This window comes from Hypomesus transpacificus, chromosome 7, assembly GCF_021917145.1.
Source record: "Hypomesus transpacificus isolate Combined female chromosome 7, fHypTra1, whole genome shotgun sequence".
NCBI classification, from domain to species: domain Eukaryota; kingdom Metazoa; phylum Chordata; class Actinopteri; order Osmeriformes; family Osmeridae; genus Hypomesus; species Hypomesus transpacificus.
In genome coordinates this window covers 9054012-9074134 of record NC_061066.1, presented here as the reverse complement: position 1 = coordinate 9074134, position 20123 = coordinate 9054012, and the positions used below count along the sequence as shown (strand labels likewise).

The 20123-nt window shown below is 46.4% G+C and overlaps 2 protein-coding genes, 1 long non-coding RNA gene and 2 other non-coding genes across 5 annotated transcripts; all 5 read right to left on the bottom strand.

Annotated features, from left to right (window-relative positions):
• Positions 1–299: 299 nt before the first annotated feature.
• On the bottom strand, positions 300–7795 carry cep83 (centrosomal protein 83). Its single transcript, XM_047022784.1, has 16 exons — positions 7710–7795; positions 6472–6657; positions 6111–6261; positions 5816–5908; positions 5538–5669; positions 4842–5093; positions 4485–4616; positions 4208–4322; positions 3884–4028; positions 3571–3720; positions 3374–3449; positions 2992–3149; positions 2649–2778; positions 2319–2422; positions 1375–1564; positions 300–843 (listed from the first exon to the last, which is right to left on the bottom strand). Exons 2-16 carry the CDS (start codon positions 6648–6650, stop codon positions 697–699), a joined length of 2154 nt encoding a protein of 717 aa, XP_046878740.1. The 5' UTR covers positions 6651–6657; positions 7710–7795; the 3' UTR covers positions 300–696.
• Positions 7796–8106: 311 nt separating this feature from the next.
• Positions 8107–9596, bottom strand: LOC124469704. Its single transcript, XR_006956325.1, has 5 exons — positions 9529–9596; positions 9379–9417; positions 8962–9095; positions 8639–8772; positions 8107–8488 (listed from the first exon to the last, which is right to left on the bottom strand). It is a non-coding gene; the product is annotated as an uncharacterized LOC124469704 (long non-coding RNA).
• trnav-aac lies at positions 9204–9276 on the bottom strand. The gene has a single exon. It is a non-coding gene; the product is annotated as a tRNA-Val (tRNA).
• A 258-nt stretch (positions 9597–9854) lies between the features above and the next one.
• Positions 9855–9927, bottom strand: trnav-cac. The gene has a single exon. It is a non-coding gene; the product is annotated as a tRNA-Val (tRNA).
• A 2251-nt stretch (positions 9928–12178) lies between these two features.
• hcfc2 (host cell factor C2) lies at positions 12179–19300 on the bottom strand. Its single transcript, XM_047022716.1, has 16 exons — positions 19064–19300; positions 18540–18688; positions 18299–18459; positions 17688–17890; positions 17479–17563; positions 17229–17332; positions 16827–17048; positions 16471–16668; positions 16011–16160; positions 15689–15781; positions 15520–15575; positions 15248–15388; positions 14506–14691; positions 13969–14266; positions 13684–13759; positions 12179–13363 (listed from the first exon to the last, which is right to left on the bottom strand). The coding sequence occupies exons 1-16, from the start codon at positions 19260–19262 to the stop codon at positions 13354–13356; spliced, it is 2331 nt and encodes a 776-aa protein (XP_046878672.1). The 5' UTR covers positions 19263–19300; the 3' UTR covers positions 12179–13353.
• Positions 19301–20123: the final 823 nt, after the last annotated feature.

Genomic DNA, 20123 nt, shown 5'->3' with positions numbered 1-20123 from the left:
TAATTGTGTTGCTCTCATACCGTGTCCAATATGACCACCTATGAACATAAATTGCGGGGTGCGTGTTAATTACTTTTAATCTATACTTCCAGTGCAGAGATGGGAAATAACTACATATTTGGTTAGCGTTGGCCTACTTTAGACGATTTTTTCTGGTGTCAGTATTTAACTATTTCTTGGACAACTTTTTACTTTCACTCCTTGCAAATTTTGTAAACAAATATCTGTACTTTCTTGCCCTCTGCTCCAGCTCACAACCTCTAGACCAGTCAAATATGTAAGAAGAAGCAACAAACATTTGATGTATTTTATTATATTACAAGTACAAAACACAAAACAGAAGTACAAAAACTGTAGTAAAACCATGGTTTAAGTCTCACCCCATTAATATTATAAAACATTTGATACAAACATCCTTTCAAAAGCCAGTTTAAAACCTGAGTAAGACACTGTTTGGCTATCAAATTGATTTCAGACAAAGACATTGACAGATACAAAGTAAATACATGTAAACATCTAGAAAACAATTTCCTGTGTGCTGATGTAATGCATGTGTCAATAAAACATTCCACATAGAATAAAGTTAATGTCAGTGATAAGATTCAAATCAAGAAACATCAAATCTTATTTAGGAGGTGAGGAATAACCCCCAATGCCAGTCTGTGATATAAGGCCTGGGGGTCAGGAGGTCAGGGGTCAGAGTTCAAGGTGTGGCTCTGGTGGTCCTGGGCTCCGGTCTCTTCTCTCTGTGGCCTCCAGGTCCTCCAGCTGCTGCTGCTGGCTGCACTCCAGCTCCTCCAGCCTGCGGCGCAGCAGACACAGGTCTCTCTGGTGCTGCTCCTCCTGGGGAGGGGGGGAGGGTGGAGGGAGGGAGGAGGATGGAGAGAGGGAGGGGGGAGGAGAGAGGGAGGAGGATGGAGAGGGATGGGGGAGGAGAGAGGGAGGGAGGAGAGAGGAGAAAAGGAGGATAAAGAGAGGGAGGGAGGGTGGAGGGACGGGGGGAGGAGGATGGAGAGAGGGAGGGACGAGGAGGGAGGGAGGGAGGGAGGAGAGAGGGAGGGGGGAGGATGGAGAGAGGGAGGGAGGAGGATGGAGGGAGGATAGAGAGGAAGGGAGCATGGAGCGACGGAGGGAGGAGGATGGAGGATGGAGAGAGGGAGGGAGGAGGATGGAAGGTGGAGAAAGGGAGGGAGCGAGGCAGGTGTTACAGGAGAAAAAGTCTTACAGTTTCTGCTGAAACCACAGATGTTGATTTAGAAAAGCTATCAAGTTATCCTACAGCCACAAGAGATTTGCAGTCGGTTCACCTGCTGTATACTTCAGGCTTTTGTGTCTGAATAGCCTCAGGTACAGGAAATTGCTGGTTCTACCCACCTGGAGGCTGAGAAAGGTCTCCTCAGAACCTGGGATGAGGACGGGGCCGTGGGCGGAGGTTAGGAGGGTGGGGCCTGGGGTTGAGGTCATCTGGTTGCCCAATAAGAGGCGGCGGAATTCCGCGTGCCGTCGCTGGAGTTCCTTCAGACGGCGGTTGAGCGCCACGTGCTCCTCGGAGTACGACGGACGCCTGAGGAGAAGCGGAGAGTTCACAAACATCTTAACGCCGCCAGATTAGTCATGACATTGTTAATGGTTTTAAGCGTACTAATCAGGTGTGGGGAAAAGTTCAAGAGTATTATTAGTAGTATTATATTAGCGTTAGTAAAGTTCTTAGCAGCAAAGTTGTGATATGAGGAGGTGTTGTGTGAGTTAGGGATGCCGATTGACCAATAATTAACGCTCGTTATTAACCGTTATCCAATTAAATACCAATTTTGAGTGGAAGAGTGAATTATTAATATTTTCCCCATAAGGAGTTGATTTTTATATAGCTGCATTAACAACACCACAACAAAAACAGATTAACAAAATGCAGATTAACAGCTGTACTGGCTGTTCCTTCATGATTGGCAGCTATAACACAGAAGTACAATTACTTTGCTGCTGCTCAACAACAAAATCGGAGATTGCCAAAGTAGCAAAAAGTCTTTAATTTGTCGCTAGTCAATACTTTTATCACTAGCGAAGGTGAAAGGTAGCTGTATCTAGCAACACTGTCGCTAAATTGGCAACAATGTTTAACCGATAATATTAACCGGTAAACATTCGTATTGATGGTTAACACTTAATCATGAGCATCCCTAGTGTGTGTGGAGGGAGGTGGTGTGTGTGTGTAGTGTGTGTAATCAAGGGAGGTGATGTGTACTTGGTGTAGTGTGTGTGTGTAGAGGAGGGAGGTGGTGTGTGTGTGTGTGTGTGTAGTGGAGGGAGGTGGGGTGTACTTGGTGGCTGTGCTGGTCAGCAGTTCCAGCTCTGCCATCTTGGCCTCCAGCAACTGGATCTTATCCTGATACCTCTTCTCCTTGTTCTCCGTCAGAGTCTTCCTCTACCACACACACACACACACAACCAGGCGCACACATGAACAGTCAAAATTAGAATAATTGCTTCTATGTTCTTTATAAGACACGAGTCACAGCAGAAAAGGAAAGTGAAGGAAGGGGAGAGGGGGAAACTGATGTCCGGATGTCAAAACGAAGCTATGTGGTAACTAAAAGAACACACCGCCAACTTGAAAACAGCAGAAAAGAGAATCTCCTGAACAGTGCTACCTTCTTCTGGGCCAGAGCTGCCCTCTGCAGCTTCTCCTTGGCCTGGCTGTACTTCTCCTGCAGCTCCGCCTCCCGCTCCTGAAGCTTGTGTTTCTCCTCCAACCACTCCACCCTGCGCTCCTCAACCAGCCTGCACAGCACAGGGAGGGAGGGAGGAGGAGGAGAGGGAGGAGAAAGGGAGGGAGGAATGGAGAAAGGGAGGAGAGAGGGAGGGAGGAATGGAGAAAGGGAGGAGGGGGTTAACCTAAAGACAGGACAGAGGACAGTCTCTCTTGTAGTGGTCTGATGTTGGAGGTCGCTACAGGGGTGGACGAGGTGGAGGAGGAGGTGGTGGAGGTCTAACCTCTCAGCCTCGTGCTGGCTCCTCTCAGCCTGGCTCCGGGCATTACGCAGCTCCTCGCGGACCCTCTCCAGGGTGTCCCTGAGGCGCTGGCTGCCCTCCTGGAGGTCGCCCTCGCTGTGGGCCAGCGTGGTCAGCTGCACCTCCAGGTCCTGGTTCTGCTGTGGGGGCCACAACACAGCACACTCACAGTCAAGCCCAAGGTCGAAGCTCGAGATTATTTCACCCCTTGGTGAGTATGGACAACAAAGATTTGGGATCAGTTTGAGTTTGACTTCAGTTAACCAGGGTGTATTGACATCTTGGAGTCAGCCAGCCATGCCCCAGTGCAGGAGGCCAGGGTGTGGTATCTGTGTGGTGCTGGAGGACCTGGGAGTGTTAGTACCTGTCTGAGGTCAGTGTTCTCACTCCTCAGTCTCTCCTGCTCCTCCAGCTGAGATGCCTGCTGCTGTAGCCTGGTCCTGAGGAGCAACACACACACACACACACATTTAACCCATATGCTGCTGCAGCTTGGTTCTGAGAATCAACACACACAGCTCTCAAGAACACTCTAGAAGGTGTCTGTCCTTGGCTACTAACCTCAGACTCTGCACTTCCTTACGGACTGACTCCTCCCCCTGCTGGGCGCCACGGAGACGCTCCTCCCACTCCTCCTTCAGGGCGCGCTCAGAAGCCTCCTGCAACGCCCTCTGCTGTTCCAGCTCGGCCAAGCGATTCTCCAGCTCCAACCTGGCACACACACACACACGACTGACCTCAGAGCGTGTAGATGGAGAAGGAGAGACTGAGTGATAGAGAGGAGAGAGTGAGTGATAGAGAGGAGGAGGGAGTGAGTGATGGAGAGGAGGAGGGAGTGATGGAGAGGATGCTTTTAGAAGGGTGTCCTCCTCACTTCTCCTCGTGTAGAGCTGCAGTTTTGTGAAACTCCTCCTCCCTGGCGGCCTGCACCCTCCTGACCGCCTCCCTCTCTCTCTCCACCTGCAGCTCCTTATGTCTCTCCACCGTCCCCTTCAACACCTCCACATCAGACTGCAGCCCTGAGAGAGAGAGAGAGAGAGAGAGAGCGAGAGAGAAGGGGAGTTTGAGAAAGACAGAAAGAAAGAGAGGGCAAGAGGGGTAGAGAGAGAGAGGTGTGTTTAATGAGGACAAGCACACCAGTTCTCAGTCATATCAATGGTTGAATCCTTTCCAAAGTAGAGCCAGGTTGTTTACACACCCTCCATCTGTCCCTGCAGGGTGTCTCTCTCTCTCTCCACCTCCCCTCTCGCCCGGGCACACTCCAGCTTCACGTTGGACACATCCAGCTTGTGAGAGTGTCTCATGCCCTCCACCTCAACCAAGGACGGACAAACTCAGCGTTAACAAACACACGACTACACACGCGTCTGGCTATGTGGCCTTGTACTAACCACACGCACAGAGACACACACAAATCTACACGCAGAAGCCAGAAGGTGCTCACACACACGCACGCGTGTGCGGCCTGTTCTGACCTGGCTGGTGAGGGAGTTGACCTCTCGCTCTGCCTTGTGGAGTCGTGAGGTCAGCAGGTTGTTCTGTTCATGGCTCAGCTGCAGCTCACTCTCCAGACGCTCCAGCTGCAGGCGCAGAGACTGCCTCTCCGCCTGGCACACACACACACACGGTCACACACACATAGGCGCACACGCACACAATAGCAAGACAGTTTTACTTTAAATATTTAAATGTATTCATACTGCATTGTAATGCTGCTCAGAGATATAGCTAATATTTCTATTAACCAGTAACATCGGACGTGCTACATGAAACACAACAACAACCAAATCAACACTAATCTTAAACTAAATGTGTCACAACAAACATCTCACCTCCAGGGCCTTGACCGCAGCCTGGGACTCAGCTAGCTGGCGGACCTGGATTCGCTGCACGTTCTCAGCCTGCTGGCCAGAGTTGTCCCTCTGGGCGCGGAGCTCAGCCACCTCGGCCTCCAGGCCCTTCAGCCTCAGGTGGAGCTGGGCCTTGTCTCTCAGCAGCACCTCTACCCGCTTCCCATCACGAGATGGGTCCGGACCCTGGACCTGGGCCACCAGGTCCTCCCTGTCACGCTCCAGCCGTGATACCTGGTAAAGACAACACACGACGCACACACACAATATAAGTAGACCACACTGTACTCCTCTAGGAGCATAGTCTGGGGGTTGCCTTTTTCACCTTTTTTTACCTTTTTCTCCTCTCTCTCCTCATGTTATGCTGAACATTTCTTCTTGTCCTGTCTACCCCCTTGTCATGTTTGTGTATTAGAAACTGCAAGTGGCAGCTCGGATCTAAGACGGATTCGAGAGACCGCAGATAGAATGCGGCTAGTTCGATCAACACTTGTATTATTGTTTTTGTTGATTTTATGTAAAGCACTTTGAACTGCAATTCTTGTATGAAAAGTGCTATATAAATAAAGTCTTACTTACTTACTTACTTACTAAACACAAACATACTAATATTAAGCACACACATATATAAGCAATGATATCACAAGACACACCTCCTACTATTCAACACACACACACCTCAGCGTCAAAGCGGATCTTGGTCTCTTCCAGGATACGAGCACTCTCCTCCCTCTGGTGGTCAAACTCAGACCTGAGGAAGGTGTAGTCGTACCTCAGCTTGTTGTACTCAGACCTATACTTCTCCGTCTCCTGCAGCACAGACGGGGAGAGAACCAAGGGGGAGATGACCAATGGGGAGGGAGGAGGGAGGGGTTCTTGAGCTGTTAAAGCTTAGAGGGCAGTTGTGAGTGAGTTGACAGCGTACTGAGACCCCTGCAGGGAGATCTAGAGCCCACCTCCTCCAGCCTGTTGAAGCGTTCTCTGACTGGAGCCTCCATCTCCTGCTGCACCTGGGCTCTCAGCAGCTCCAACCTCTGAGGGGTCAGCACCTGTTAAAACACACACACACACACACAGTGAGAATATACAAACTGCACGCACACACAGTTAAAGAATCTACAGACTGTGCTTCACACACACACAGTGAAAATATACAAACTGCACGCACACACAGTTAAAGAATCTACATACTGTGCTACCCTACACACACACACACACACACACACACACAGAGCAGCCCAGCCCCAGCACCTGTAAGCGCAGCTCCTCCAGCTCCCTGGTCTTGTCCAGCAGTTCTCCTCTCAGCTCAGCCAGGAGCAGCTGCAGCCTCTCCTGACCCGCCTGCTTGTCACTCAGCAGACGCTTCAGCTCACTCTGCCCCCGTGTAAACTCATCCTGCAGCCTGGGAGGGGAGGGGTGGGACAGTGGGAGGAAACAAACACACCCACGCAATGATGAGCGAGAATGGCGTCGTAAACGGCAATCATATGCTGCACAACCTTCGGAGTGAATAAAAAAAATATTCCTACACACACACAGGGTCATAAATAAACCCTTATACTTATATAGTACATTAACACGCACACACACACACACTTTCTCTCGACATTACCTGGTGTGTTCAGCCTTCACGGCCTGGTAATTGGTCTTGTGGTTTTCACACCTCATCCTCTCATCAATCAGCATCTTCTGCAGCTCCATCTCTGAGCCACCCAGCCCTGCAGGCTTCCCCGCCCCACTGTCCAGGCTGGGGAACAGGATGGCGGACTGGGCAAGGGCAGAGGTGTTCATCTCACACCTGTGTGATAGAGCCATCGGAGGGAGGGAGGTGGGGAGAGAGACATGGAGAGAGAGCGAAGGAGAGAAATACAGTTTAAGACCAAGGTAGCAAAATAATCTTATCATCAGGCAATGACTCCATTATTTAAAAAATTATGGACAGTTGAATTTCCTTCGTTGGTCTACATTTCCATCTTTTCATACCAAAATTCTGATAGTTCTAACCAACTTCTCGAGGAAAGACAAGCTCTGGACTGCTCCGATTAAAAGTGAGAAACAGGAAATATTATGTTTTAAGAATTGAGCTCAGTGGCACTGATAAATTAACCAACATCATGGTTACCATGGCAGCCCCGAGTTCCCCAGCCACTTCTGTTTGCCAGTCCAAACCGCTTAGCAAAATGCCTAACGAGAAAGCAATGTCTCAAGTGATTCCTCAACCCTCTCTCTGTTGTGGATACGGTCTGGGAGACACTGGGTGATTACGCTTGATTGCAGAGCACCGCATTTCACATGCCAGACACTTAAAGGAAACCCTTACCACTAGCTCGCTAACAAGCCAGCAGCACAGCAGTGTGCCTCGCTGAGACTATGTAGCTAAACCTCTTACCCTTTTAACCCTTAGGCTTTATTTAGCTAGTGGTATAGCCTCTGTGCTAAATAATACAACTAGGATGTTGTAACTAACGTAATTCTAGGGTCAACATCTCTTACAGCTAACAACACATTTGTGGTAGCCTATCCCATAACGCTGGCTAGCAAACACTGTAGTCCTAATGAATAGCATTTAGTATAGCGAACACAACAGTCCCTTCTTAGCGCTTTGTCAAAATAACTTATACTTGCAGCTATACTTTGTTTTTAAAATTGGCGCTTTAACCCCTTCTATTCAATACCAGCTGGCGAGCTAACGATAGCAGGACTACTGTACCCGGTTATATTGAGCAAAATCTGCCTAGCTATCTAGTTAATGTCTCAGCATGCAATAAACGTGCCGTAGTTGTCTGGATATTGCAATGCCATACGGTTGAAGTAAATAATAGTTTTCTTAGCAATCGGAAAGGGTCCTACCTGTTGGAAACTCCTTGACTTACTTCTACCAGAGCATTCTCTGCTTCTACCGACTGTAGCTAATCCGAACTACAAGTGCCCGGTGGATGACGGGAAATGCCTTCTTCTTCTGGTGATGTCTAAACACAGATGCGCCCTCTGGAGTCCCTGAGCGTGTAGTTTGCTGTCGAAATCGAACAGCTACAAAGCATATTTGTACAAATATGTAGATTTTAAACTTGAACAGTTTCTATAGTGTAGTCGATACGTAAAATAGTAACATTAAAACACATACCAATACATTTCATGATTATGTCCGTAAATGCTGTTATTGTATTGAAATACTTACAATTGAAATAACAACATCCAACTGAACGAATTTATAGAAAAATAAATAATTTATATATATATTTATATTATGGAGGATATACAATCAGGATATAAAGGCAAAAACCAATTTTATATTGGTATTATACAACTTAACATTAGTAGTTTGACATGTTGAATATCTTGGTATATGATAAGGTACACATTAATCATATTAAAAGTAGCATGAAGGAAAGCCAGATAGATGATGCTACTGTATGTATGTTTATGTTTCAGTGTGTCATATTTACTACCAAACATTAATAACACTACTTGCTGTACTAACTGTATTACGATAAACTACAGCTTGTTAATGTACATTTGATGGAGTGTAACGGGGGTGTAAGAGACGTTTTGCTCAGTCAGGGCCATCGTTCACTGCAATCGGGAGTCGAACCTGCCACCTCTGGACTGCCAAGCGCAAGCACTACCAACTACACCAATTGATAAATGAGAAAAGTTAGAGCAAAGATGCACATCGACCCAAAATACTGTAGCAAAATGTTAAGTAGAACTAGTGAAAGATTTTAAGTAATTGATGTCTATCTTAACATAATTATATTGACAGCGATCAAGTATCATACCAGGCCCGAAAAGAGAAGAGAATGCCAATAAGTGAATGAATGCTTTCTTCCAGAAGAAAACATGTTTCTGCCCGGTTTCAATCCTGGGACTTTTTGCGTATGGCTGGTGGCACTGTCATGCTGGACGGTCCTGTCTGCATGCAGGAGAGGGAGTAACACAGCACGGAAGAATGATGTTCCCTGTAACAAGTTATTTATGTAGAACTTCATCAGGAACTTTTCGCATGTTAGACAGGACATTCGGGAGCCGAATATGGTTAAACTTAACTTTCCCCATTCATTCTCTATGGCAGTCCTTAACTCAATGGGTGTAGTATTCTTACCGGCCTCTGGTGGTGCTGTTCCAACTTTTCCATAGACACCCATAGAGGGAGGGGTGGGTGAAATGAAAAAAACATGTTCTGCCCGGTCTTGAACCGGGGACCTTTCACAACATATTTTTCTCTTCATTATGTATCTATAAACAATATCATTTAGTGCATGTCAATTGACTGGACTTTTTAACACTGTCTTATCTTGCCTAAGACTCAGGAAAAAGGAAGGGGTGGATGAAGAAAAAAAAACATGTTTCCGCCCGGTCTCGAACCGGGGACCTTTCGCGTGTTAGGCGAACGTGATAACCACTACACTACGGAAACTGATGGTTCTGAAAGATTGATAGTAGTGTTTTAAAAGGTAATTGAGATTAGAACTATTCTATATCTAACACAACTAGATTTTAATTATTTAGCTGTACATACCTTGTGCCAGCATCCTGGTATTGGCAACCCATCCCAACCCTGTGGAGAAAGGATATAAGTGTTATCAAATTAATTTACCTAATTAATCACAAATAATCACATATTCATAACCATCTAGTTACCAACAGTTTAAATACCACTGTCACTTACAAAATCACAAACAAGGTTATGGTCTAATCATTATTGCACCATTTATCTAGGCAGGGTTAACACAGGAATAAGGGAGGGGCATAAAGTCAGGAAGCAGTAATACTCTACCAATCGGCAAGGGGTGTCAGGCCCCGCCCCCCAAGGAGCTCTTTACCGCCTTTGGTTTCCTGAAAACCAAGTGGTTTTGAGTCACTTGTATTTAAAATCAATCAACGTACAACTATAATCAAGCACACAAACTAGGACTGGGATGGGAATGGCTAAAATGGTACTTGCTAGAGCTAGGTACATAATACTCTTCTTGAATGGATGAAGTACGAAAAATATGTTTCCGCCCGGTTTCGAACCGGGGACCTTTCGCGTGTGAGGCGAACGTGATAACCACTACACTACGGAAACTGATGATTCTGATAGGTCCCCGACAGATATACAACTGTGACAGGTCAGGGTTTCCTACAGACAAGCGCAGGGACAAGGTGCTGGTGAAGAAAGGGTGCAAGCTATCCCACAAACAGGCACCCTGCAACAGGGATAACACACACACACTTCTCAAAGCCATGCTTCTCAAGCCCCTGCTGTCGATCTTCGATGGACATAAAATCCACCTGGACCTACAATGAATATAGAACATGTGAAATCTGTCACAATGTGCTTTGTCTTCTTAGCTGGACCATCAACAGTAGCTGAGGATGGGGTCAGTCTCTGTCAGAACATTTAGCGGTGGTGTCATGGGTCCAGTGTGAAAACTGTGAGTGCTGATTCCACTCCTCCTGTGTGGATTAGGAGGATGGGGACTTTTAATGTACATTTTTTATAGAATAAGAGTTTTAAATTAAATGTATTTATTTGATTTGCTTATTATGCTTGGCTTCATGTAAACTATAAATATAAACTTCACCTAATATAAATAATGTGCAAAATATATGGCACCAAAAGCTACTTTTAATAGTTAGAGGTTAAGAGACCCAGTTTAAACAGAGGGCATCGACACACTCAAATTGGGAATGATGTCCTCAGCTGAAGAGAGACATAAAAGAAGCATAAACCGAAAAATCGGTCTGCAAAAAAATATGAAATGAGGAGGGGATCCCCCATGACTAGATTTGTCTACGTTAGTCAATGTCTCTCATTTTGACAGAGCTAGTCTAGCTATCCAGCCATGGGGAATCTGTTATCTTCTGAGTTCGACCACTCAACCACGAAAATGTGGTTTGACGCTGCATAACATGTTAGAGGGGGGATCTCTCTCCAAGCTTTTGATAAAACTTGACGACACTGCTATGGTTTGAGAGCGTGTTTATATATTCAGATAACAAGGTGGCCTACGATTTAGCATACATACAATATATGGTGTATACACATTGTATACTTAGCTACTTTCATTTTGTTTGTGTGGCTTCTTTAAAAAACTAGCTGAAATAACAGGCTCAGACTTAGACCCTAACTGCCAAAATGAGAAATGTTTTATAGGCATATCCCTATTGGATTTTAAAACCGTTATGTTATAATATAGGTGTTGTATCTATATATTAAAGTACAATGTTGTGACATAACGTTTTACATTTGTATTCGACATTTTCGTAAAATTCCTGAAGAGCGCCAAGATGTTCGATAATTGGCCTTTATACTTAACATAGTTCTTGCTAATTTGTTAATCCCATTAGTAGGCTACTTAGGCAGTAAATACATTAATTTATGTAACAAAATTCACAGACCTAAACTGAAAGTATATCACTTTTTTATTGTTGTTGTGATAGCTAGCCAGTCCCTTTGAAAGCAGCTGAATTTTTCTATTTTCCTAACTACGCTCACGCTTGTTTTATTAAAAGGAAAATGGCGCTTGTCGAACTGTTTCACAAGAACATTACAAGAAGACCGTTATTGCTAAACATTAGCACGGCTGTAACGTTACTTAGCTTCGACATTGGGGCTGCGGCCTTGTACCTGACAGAATCACAGCCGTGCTGTGATATCTTTTGCAGTGCACTCCCTCCTGTGATATTGTATTAATCGTTTTGTGATTTTGCATGCAAATTAAACAGACGAAAATATATACTGGCGTCCTTATGGTTTTGGACATGTTTCTAATTTCAATACCGCAACAAAATGGTTGCTGCTAACCAGCTAATTTCGCAAGCATGGCTTAGCTTAGCTGGATAATAATGGCTAGTTAAAGATAGTGTACTAGTGGCTAGCTACGGCGGCTAGCTAACTCAGAGCAAGGAGTTTATCACAGAATAAATACTGTAACGAACTCATTAAAATCCGGGGCAGCCTTTGTAATTCGGCAGCAACCGTCTGTCTAAGTAAATCACTAGACGAGCTGGTCAAGGATTCACTGGTGTGAGTTTATCTTAATCGTCTCTAATACTACTGATCAGAGGTAATACTTAAACGACCATTCTCTCCCGATCTTCTCTTGTTGCTGACCGCTCGACACTCACTACATGTACCCATGCAGCCATCTGATTGGTTGACTGATTGGTTGAGGACCAACCAGAACCATTGAAAAGGAGAAATTACGTTGACACTTAACTTACTTTTCAGTGGCTGTGGGAATAACTACACACCCCAATACATAAAAAATGCTATGACACTCATAATATACTCCTGATTTTCAGTAGTAAAGTCAAACTCACAGATACCGTGACAAATGTGTTTATTTTTCATTAAAATCTGAAATGTCGACTTATATACTCAGTGAATTTTCTCCTCCCCTTTTTACTGCACTGCGAAGCGGCAGAAAGTTTTAAATACACAAATTACAATCATTCGGATGTCACGCATCCTTACGACAAAACAGAAGTGCTAAAACACAATTCTCTCCTGCACAGGGATCATTTTGGGAAAGGCGAAATTAGTCTAGAGCTAGAGTACATACTGAGTAACAATCCGTTTTTTATATTTCTGATAAGATTAGATTGTATCAAACACATGAACATTGAAGCTGCTCTAGTGTCTGTCAGCATAAAAAACGATAACCATGAGATTCTCCAGTCAGACGTATAATTGTTATGAGAGGGAGCACATATGAAGTTGTAACAGACACACAAGTTTACTTCTCAGTATGATAAAATATAACAGAGCAGATGACTATGGCAACAGCCATACATTTACAAATGTACTGAAATGCGTGACTTGGATGAAGTGGCTTAAACAGAATATTATATGCCATGACTGAAATTCATACAGAAATCATATTCATACAGCAATCATATAATACCATGTCAAATAATATCAAGATATGTATGAACTACAACTCTGAACACAAAACTAATTTCTCCTCCCATTCCCTGAATCCATAAAAACAACCAAACTGAAAACCAAACACAGGCATCCTGTGTAACTTTTGAAAACCCAACTGACAATGGAAACACTCATCTATGCTCGTTTTATGCATTAAGGCACATTTAACTCTTCATAAGAGTATTTTTGCACAGGAATCACTCACTACACCAATGGCTTGTTAATAAAATCAACATCATCTCAAAATTGGCCCAGCGTAATGCACAGGAATAACAAACAAACAAAATCCGGCAAGCAAACAGTGCTTTTACTTAAACAAAACAATATTTCAGTTGGGCCAAAACAAATGAAAATAATAACAATATTTCAGTTGGCCCAAAACAATGGAAATAATACCAACAACAACTATACAACAACTATGTACAATAGCAAAATATATATATATATAAAAAATAAATTAAAAATCAACAGAATAAGGTATCCCCTACAGCACTTGTGTGCAGGACTTGTTGATGGTTTTGAGCGACACCTTGCTGTGTCTGCTGTATCCAGGAGAGCGTCTTGTACCGTTCATGGTGTTCAGCTAGAGCTGCCGAGAAAGAGAACAAGGGCAGTCAAGTGGTTATTACTGTCATTTCATCACAAACCTACAGTACACAAAGAAACTAAACAACGTTCATTCAGGACCATCATGTTACATAACAAGTAGTGCAAGAGAGATGCTGTGACTGTAAACACAACAGACTAACACCATATGTGGACATAGCAGTAAAAAACAGGGTGTCTGGGCTGGGAGGAACAGGGTGTCTGGGCTGGGAGGAACAGGGTGTCTGGGCTGGGAGGAACAGGGTGTCTGGGCTGGGAGGAACAGGGTGTCTGGGCTGGGAGGAACAGGGTGTCTGGGCTCACCTGTCAGCAGTATCCTGCTCCTCAGGCTCTGCAGGGCTGTCTGGTCTCGAGGATGAAGCTCCCTGCTTTACCATGTCTGACAGGAGACAGGACCAGGGTTACACACCACACACACTGCCAACAAACACACACACACACTGCCAACACACACACACACTGCCAACACACACTGCCAACACACCCACACACACACACTGCCAACACACCCACGCACACACACTGCCAACAAACAAACACACACACTGCCAACACACACACTCACTGCCAACAAACACAGTCCCCTACCCTGCAGCCAGCGGATCTGCGTGGCAGGGCCGTAGCCCTGCTCGTTCTTGGCCGCGATGCGGAACACGACGGCGGGACGGTTAGGGGCGGAGCAGTCGATGTCGGCATTGGCCAGGTGGGCGGGGCTGACGGTGCAGAAGGTCTTGGTGCCGCGGTAGATCCTGATGAAGGCCAACTGGCCTGGGCGCTCACTGGAGCTGGGACGACTCTTCTTCACAGCCAGGTACATGGAGTACTCCAGGATCCTGCCGGAGGGGGAGGATGGGGACTCCCAGGTGATGTGGACCGAGTCGTTGGCCTGGGGGAGGAGGGGCGAGGAGAGGGTCAACATCTCGTTGGGTTTAGGGTCCACCACCTACAAGATATGTGGTTGTTGTCTAAAACCCATTTATGTTCCTGAACGGAGGGAACGTGGTCTGGATGAACATGGGTGTGGGCTAGGAGACACCTCTGCCTACAGTTTAAAACCATAGAGTCAAATAACTACAATTCCAACATATTTCGTTAATATTGTAGTGTTGAAAGGTCATGCTGCACCTTGGTGATCTTGACAGCAGAGGGCGCCCCAGGGAAACCAGGCTGGCAGGTCTTGAATTCACTGGAGGGGCTGAAGTCTCCCTGGCCACAGCTGTTGATGCCAGCCACCCTGAACCTGTAAGTGAGGCCAGGAGCCAGGGGCTGGGCTGTCCTCCCCTCGTAGTCCTGGGGCCCTGGCAGCTGCACCTGGAGAGAGGGAGGAGGTGGAGAGGAAGAGAACAGGTAGAGGAGAGGAAGCAGAAGACAAGTGGAAATAAAGAGGTGCAGGAGATAAAAATAATAATAATAATAATACATTTTATTTATATAGCGCTTTTCAAGGTACTCAAAGTCGCTTTACAGATTCCAGCAATCATTCAGTCAAACCGGTGGAGGTACGGAAGCGTGGCTGCCAATCAGCGCCTACGGCCCCTCCGACCACCACCAACATTCATTACCAACATTCAATCACATTCATACGATACATGTCTTTATGATGGTGGAGGAAACCGGAGTACCCAGAGGAAACCCATGCAGGCACGGGGAGAACATGTCAACTCCACACAGATGTTGAGAAAGAGAGGCGGAGAAGGAGAGGTGAAGGAAGAGAAGAGGATAGTAGTGATGTTTCCTCGAAAAGCCCGCAGTTAAAAAAAAAGGTCGATAACACAACGAATAAATGTTCTGCGATGACTCGATTGGTTCTAGGCCCCTAGAACACAGAACTACCGATTCACACGTCAGCGTTTCCACGGCGACTTACCTCTTGAGTGTTGCTGGGCTGGCTATTGGAGGCGGCACCCTGGTCTTCCTCAGACAGGTAGTACTGGGTGACCTCACAGAAGAGCGATTTGAACACGCCCACATCGTACCACCTCACATCCTCTGGCTTCTCCCCAGGAACCTGCACAGACCAGCCAAACAGGAGAGACTTCAACACAATAGGTCTTTTTGTTTTTTACAATTGTTTTATAAACCGTTTGTTTGAATTAACTGGATGCGGAGATGCTTGTGTCCATGTGTGGTGTCTCCTACCTGGTCTGTGTGAGAGCTGGGATCAGAGCAAGGTTTGTCGCTGGGGTCTTTTGGTGCTACAGATGACAGAGAAGAGTACATTATCACCGAGAGAATATCACTGAACACCCTGACGATAGTTCAAGTGTCTTGTAACTGGAGGTCAGTGATGTTTGGTCCTCCATGTTACCTGGCTGGCACTGGGGTGCGCTGCCCTCTTCTGAGTCCAGGGGCCTGGAGGTCACCGAGGGCTCAAGCTCCTGTTCTGGAGATCCTAGCGAGGCTAGAGGTCACACACACAGAGGGCATGAAGTCACAGGTCAAGGGTCAAAGGTGAGCCATGTAAAAACCAAACACAAACTAGGAAATCCGATACACATCGTTAATTCTCATTCTACCCGAAATTACAGCCTTCTACAGGCAGGTGTGTAACATCTCCAAAACGCTTCTTTTAAAATGTATTTTACACGTTTGTTTCTTAGATCTTTGGTTCAAGTTAGTGCCAGACGTACAGGGTTGTGTGGATGCTGCCCCCTGGCTGTCTCCAGCTGCATCGCTCTGGTCTCCTGCCCGGGGGTCACTCTCAGACACCTCCATGAAGGAGTCCTGCTCCTGTGGGCCCTCTGACGAGGCCTCCTCTGTGGCCTGGATGGAAGAGGCACCTGGGAGGGAGAAACCACAACAGGTCCTCAAACAGTTTACTAAATGGTTATCAATGTAAACCAGTAAAGCCAGGGGTTCCCAACCCTGGTCCTCAGGGACCCCCTTGTCCTGCATGTTTTAGATGCTTCCCTGCTCCAACACACTTGATTCAAATGAATGGGTCGTTATCCGGCTTTGCAGAAGCCTGCTTATAACCATTAATTTGAATCAGGTGTGTTGGAGCAGGGAAGCATCTAAAACATGCAGGACAGGGGGTCCCTGAGGACCAGGGTTGGGAACCCAAGCAGTGGCGACACCGTCTCCCCTCACCTGGCTGCTCCAGTTGGGGCCCCCCTTGGTCCTCGGTGCTGGGCGGGAGAGCAGAGCCAGCGGGGGGGGCACTGGAGGTGGATAGGGGCTGGAGCTGGAGGAGATAGCACTCTGCTGCAGGTAGGGGGCGCCAGGCTACGTGGAGCATGCTGATGGTGGACTTGACCAGCAACACGGCCACAGGGGTGGTGGGACGCTCTGGAACAAGACAACGATACAGCAATATGGCGTGTGTGTTGTTTGTGTATGGATGTGTCTGCATGCATGCATGCGAGCAACTGCAGTTTTGCGAGCTGCAGTTTTTTTTTTTTATATAGTTCAACCAGTAAAGCAATAACTCTGCTTCCTGTCCTCACCTGTCTCCAGGTACCACAGGTCCTTGCGGCACACCTGGTTGTTCCAGTTCTTCCTGTATCCATCTCGTCCGCTCCAGATGTAGAGACGGGAGCCGATGGTGGCGGCACAGTGGCCTGCCCTGGACCGGGGGCCGCTGGCCTGGGACTCCTCCCGCTGGCCTGCTGACTCCTCCCGTTGGCCTGCTGACTCCTCCGGACTGAAGCTCTGCCATGTCATGGTGTCTGGGGGGAGTGGGGGAATGTTGGAATGTTTTAAAGTGAAGTGTGACAGGAAAAGTAGAGAGATACAAATACAGAGATAGGGAGAAAGTGCAAGCGAGAGACCGAGAAAGAGAGAGAGTGAGAGGGGGGGAGAGAGGGGAAAAACAGGGAAAGGCGTGTGAAAGGGCACCCCCTACTGACCCAGGTGGAGAGCAGACAGCGAGCCACTGCATGCCCATTCAGCATCTGAATTGTCAGACTCCTTAGACTCTGCAACAGGGACCCATCCCCCAAACACATACATCCTAAACGCACATACGCACAACGACAAATACACACAGACATGCCGGTAAGTGTTACTGTGGTGCAATGTCATGTACAGCATGCTTATAAACAGTGATACCTTTCGCACCAACGCAAACGTAAGATAAAAACAACACAAAGCCAGTACTTGTTATCTATGAGGTTGGCAGAGTGCAGGCTTCTTGGTAGTGGGTTGGGTCCTTTGGTTTCGGGACAGGACCATATCATGGAGTCTGGTAGGGGAAGGGAATAAAATCAACACAAACGTTTGTGTGGGTGTATAACACACCTCCTGTATCCCCCGAAGTGTTTAGGACAAAATAACAATGATTTTTGGCGTGTAACAATGAGTCCTACCCAAATCAAGCTGCCAGAGGTCATTGAGCCGATGGCCAGTCATTCCTCCATAGATGTAGAGTTTGGGAGAGCCCATTCCACTGTAGACCACGCATGTGTGGGACTCCCTGGCTGAGGGGCCACCCCCCTTGGTTTCTGGAATGGTCCAGCCCTTCACCCCTGACACGGACTGCAACTCTAGCTCATAGAAGTCATCCAAGTACCTGTGGAGAGGGGAAGGAATTAGGAGATCATTATCAACAAACAGTTGTCACGTAAGTCACTTACGGTGGAATAAAGTTTTAATAAAAGGGGAGGGTATAGCTCAGTGGTTAGAGCACTTGACTGAAGAGTCCAAACTGTACCGTTCGTCGCTTCGGATAAAAGCGTCTGCTAATTGGATACATTACATTATAAACATGTTAAAAGTGTTCATTGTCTATGTGGGAGTTACTTAAGGTTTCAGCTGCTAACTGAAAATGCTTAAGACTGATATCCCAGCACCTAGACAAAAAGGACCCACACAGCATGCATGCGTGTCACCTCAAACCGACCTTAATCATCAACACTCTAACCACTGTTCCATAAACTTTCTTGATTTGACAGATGAAAGCCTTCTGAAGCCAGCTTACCTCATGACATTGCGGTTAGGGTGCTCGCTGACATTGGCCAATCCCCCAAACATGTAACACTTGTTTCCAAAAAGGGTGAAACTGTGACCAATGCGGGGACATGGTGGTAAAGCGTTTCTAGGGGGCCTCGGTTTCAGTCTTTTCCACAGCCAGCGGCTAGCCTGACAAACATGGGATTTAAAGATTGTTATTAACTTGCTACTTCAGACACTAGAAACAAAAGGCGCTAGTGAAACCGCACCTGTAGTTCATAAATGCTGTTGCTGTATTTTCCAAACTCCAACATGCCCCCAAAGATAAGGACGCGCGTCCCCTCGCAAGCGAAGCCATGGGCCGCACAGCCGGGTGGAATATCCCCTCTCACCGCGGGCAGAAACCACTGTTTGGACACTGGGGAGAAACACAGGGTTGCGTTAATTCACAACTAAGAAAGCTAGCGATGGAAGGTAGCTCCCTCCATAATGCTTAAGTTGTAGGTCAAATACATACATTGAAAAACATTCAATGTCTTCTTAGTAGATAGTCAGCTAGTGGTCTGACGCGTTACTGTACCCGGTAGATGCTTTACTGCATTTGCCAGCTTTTTCTAGCTGAACATATAACGTTCTCCGTTTAGTAGATGCATGAAAATGCATGTAATATTCAAGGAACTACATCTGCCTGGCTGCACTGTAGGCTCGCCAGCTTTGATAGCTGGCGAGTAATGTTAGGTAGTTAGGGAGTTAGGTAGCTAGCTAGCTGTACAGTGCTAGCTAGTTAGCATACCAGTGTTGTAAACATGGAGATCCTCCGCTATCCCCTCGTTTCCACCTCCAAAGACGATAATGAGTTCCCGGATAGCTGCAGCGCGATGCCCGTGCCTCGGCCATGGAATTCTTCCCGTAAATGACTGCACTTTTTTCCATAATGGCCCTTCTGTAGCCATCGTCCGGTGAGGAACTTTATCCACCGGGATTTGATCCATGGTCGCAGTGCTCAATTTACGGGACTTGATTGGCGCTCATTGTCGTTACTAGAGATAAATGGGAGGAGCACATGGACCCAACCTATCGCGTTGTTATGTTCCATTTGTGCCTGTAAAGTTGTTGTATCTTATGGGACATTATTTTTTGTAACTTTGTAAAAGTGGTTCGTGAAGAAATTGGAGAGCATCCCTCCACTTAAGTAAAAAAATACACACATCCACAGTGACTGTGTAAAATTTGTAATACAGATAGGCCTACGTTCATTTTTTGTTGTGTTGTGCTTTTATTTTGGGACCCCAACTAATCACTCTCCCTTTGAGGTCTATCACTCTATTTGAGGCGTGTTTTCATGGAGTGCACACGTGAGAATTCGGCCACCGGACTCCAGCAGGTGTCGAATACGTTTGGCTGAACCGACCAGTCCAAGAAGAGAGAGGGGAGTAGAAGGGTTTCGCTTTTGTTCGGTATTTCTTCTGTTTGTTATGCTTTTGTTTTTTCTGTATTAGGCTGGAACCATTTCGATTTTGTACATGTACATTTTAGTCATGTTAAACTGTAAATATACTTTCTTAATATATTGTGGGAGTTTGTGTGTGTGTGTGTGTGTGTGTGTGTGTGTGTGTGTGTGTGTGTGTGTGTGTGTGAAAGAGAAAGAGAGACTGCTCGTTTTTACATCCCGCTTCACACTGATTTCCGTCCTGTTTGTAGGGTTCGAATTACCGGGGGTTTGGACCCCCTCAAAAGAGTTCAAAATAACAGGTTGGGGGAGGTCGATACATTTATATATCGTTCTTACCTCCCCCCCCCCCCCCCCCCCCCCCCCCCCCCGATTGTCATTGTATAATTCGCACTCTGTAAGT

Excerpts from the sequence above, each read along its gene's own strand:
- cep83 (XM_047022784.1), bottom strand. The coding sequence starts at position 6,650 with ATGAACACCTCTGCCCTTGCCCAGTCCGCCATCCTGTTCCCCAGCCTG. Across the intron at positions 5,670-5,815 it reads GCTTCAACAGGCTGGAGGAG|GAGACGGAGAAGTATAGGTC; the intron begins GTGGGCTCTAGA and ends TCTGTGCTGCAG. Across the intron at positions 4,029-4,207 it reads CCTGCAGGGACAGATGGAGG|GGCTGCAGTCTGATGTGGAG; the intron begins GTGTGTAAACAA and ends TCTCTCTCTCAG.
- hcfc2 (XM_047022716.1), bottom strand. The coding sequence starts at position 19,262 with ATGGATCAAATCCCGGTGGATAAAGTTCCTCACCGGACGATGGCTACA. Across the intron at positions 15,782-16,010 it reads GGCAGCATCCACACAACCCT|CCTCGCTAGGATCTCCAGAA; the intron begins GTACGTCTGGCA and ends TGTGACCTCTAG. Across the intron at positions 14,267-14,505 it reads CTGCTGTCAAGATCACCAAG|GCCAACGACTCGGTCCACAT; the intron begins GTGCAGCATGAC and ends CTCCTCCCCCAG.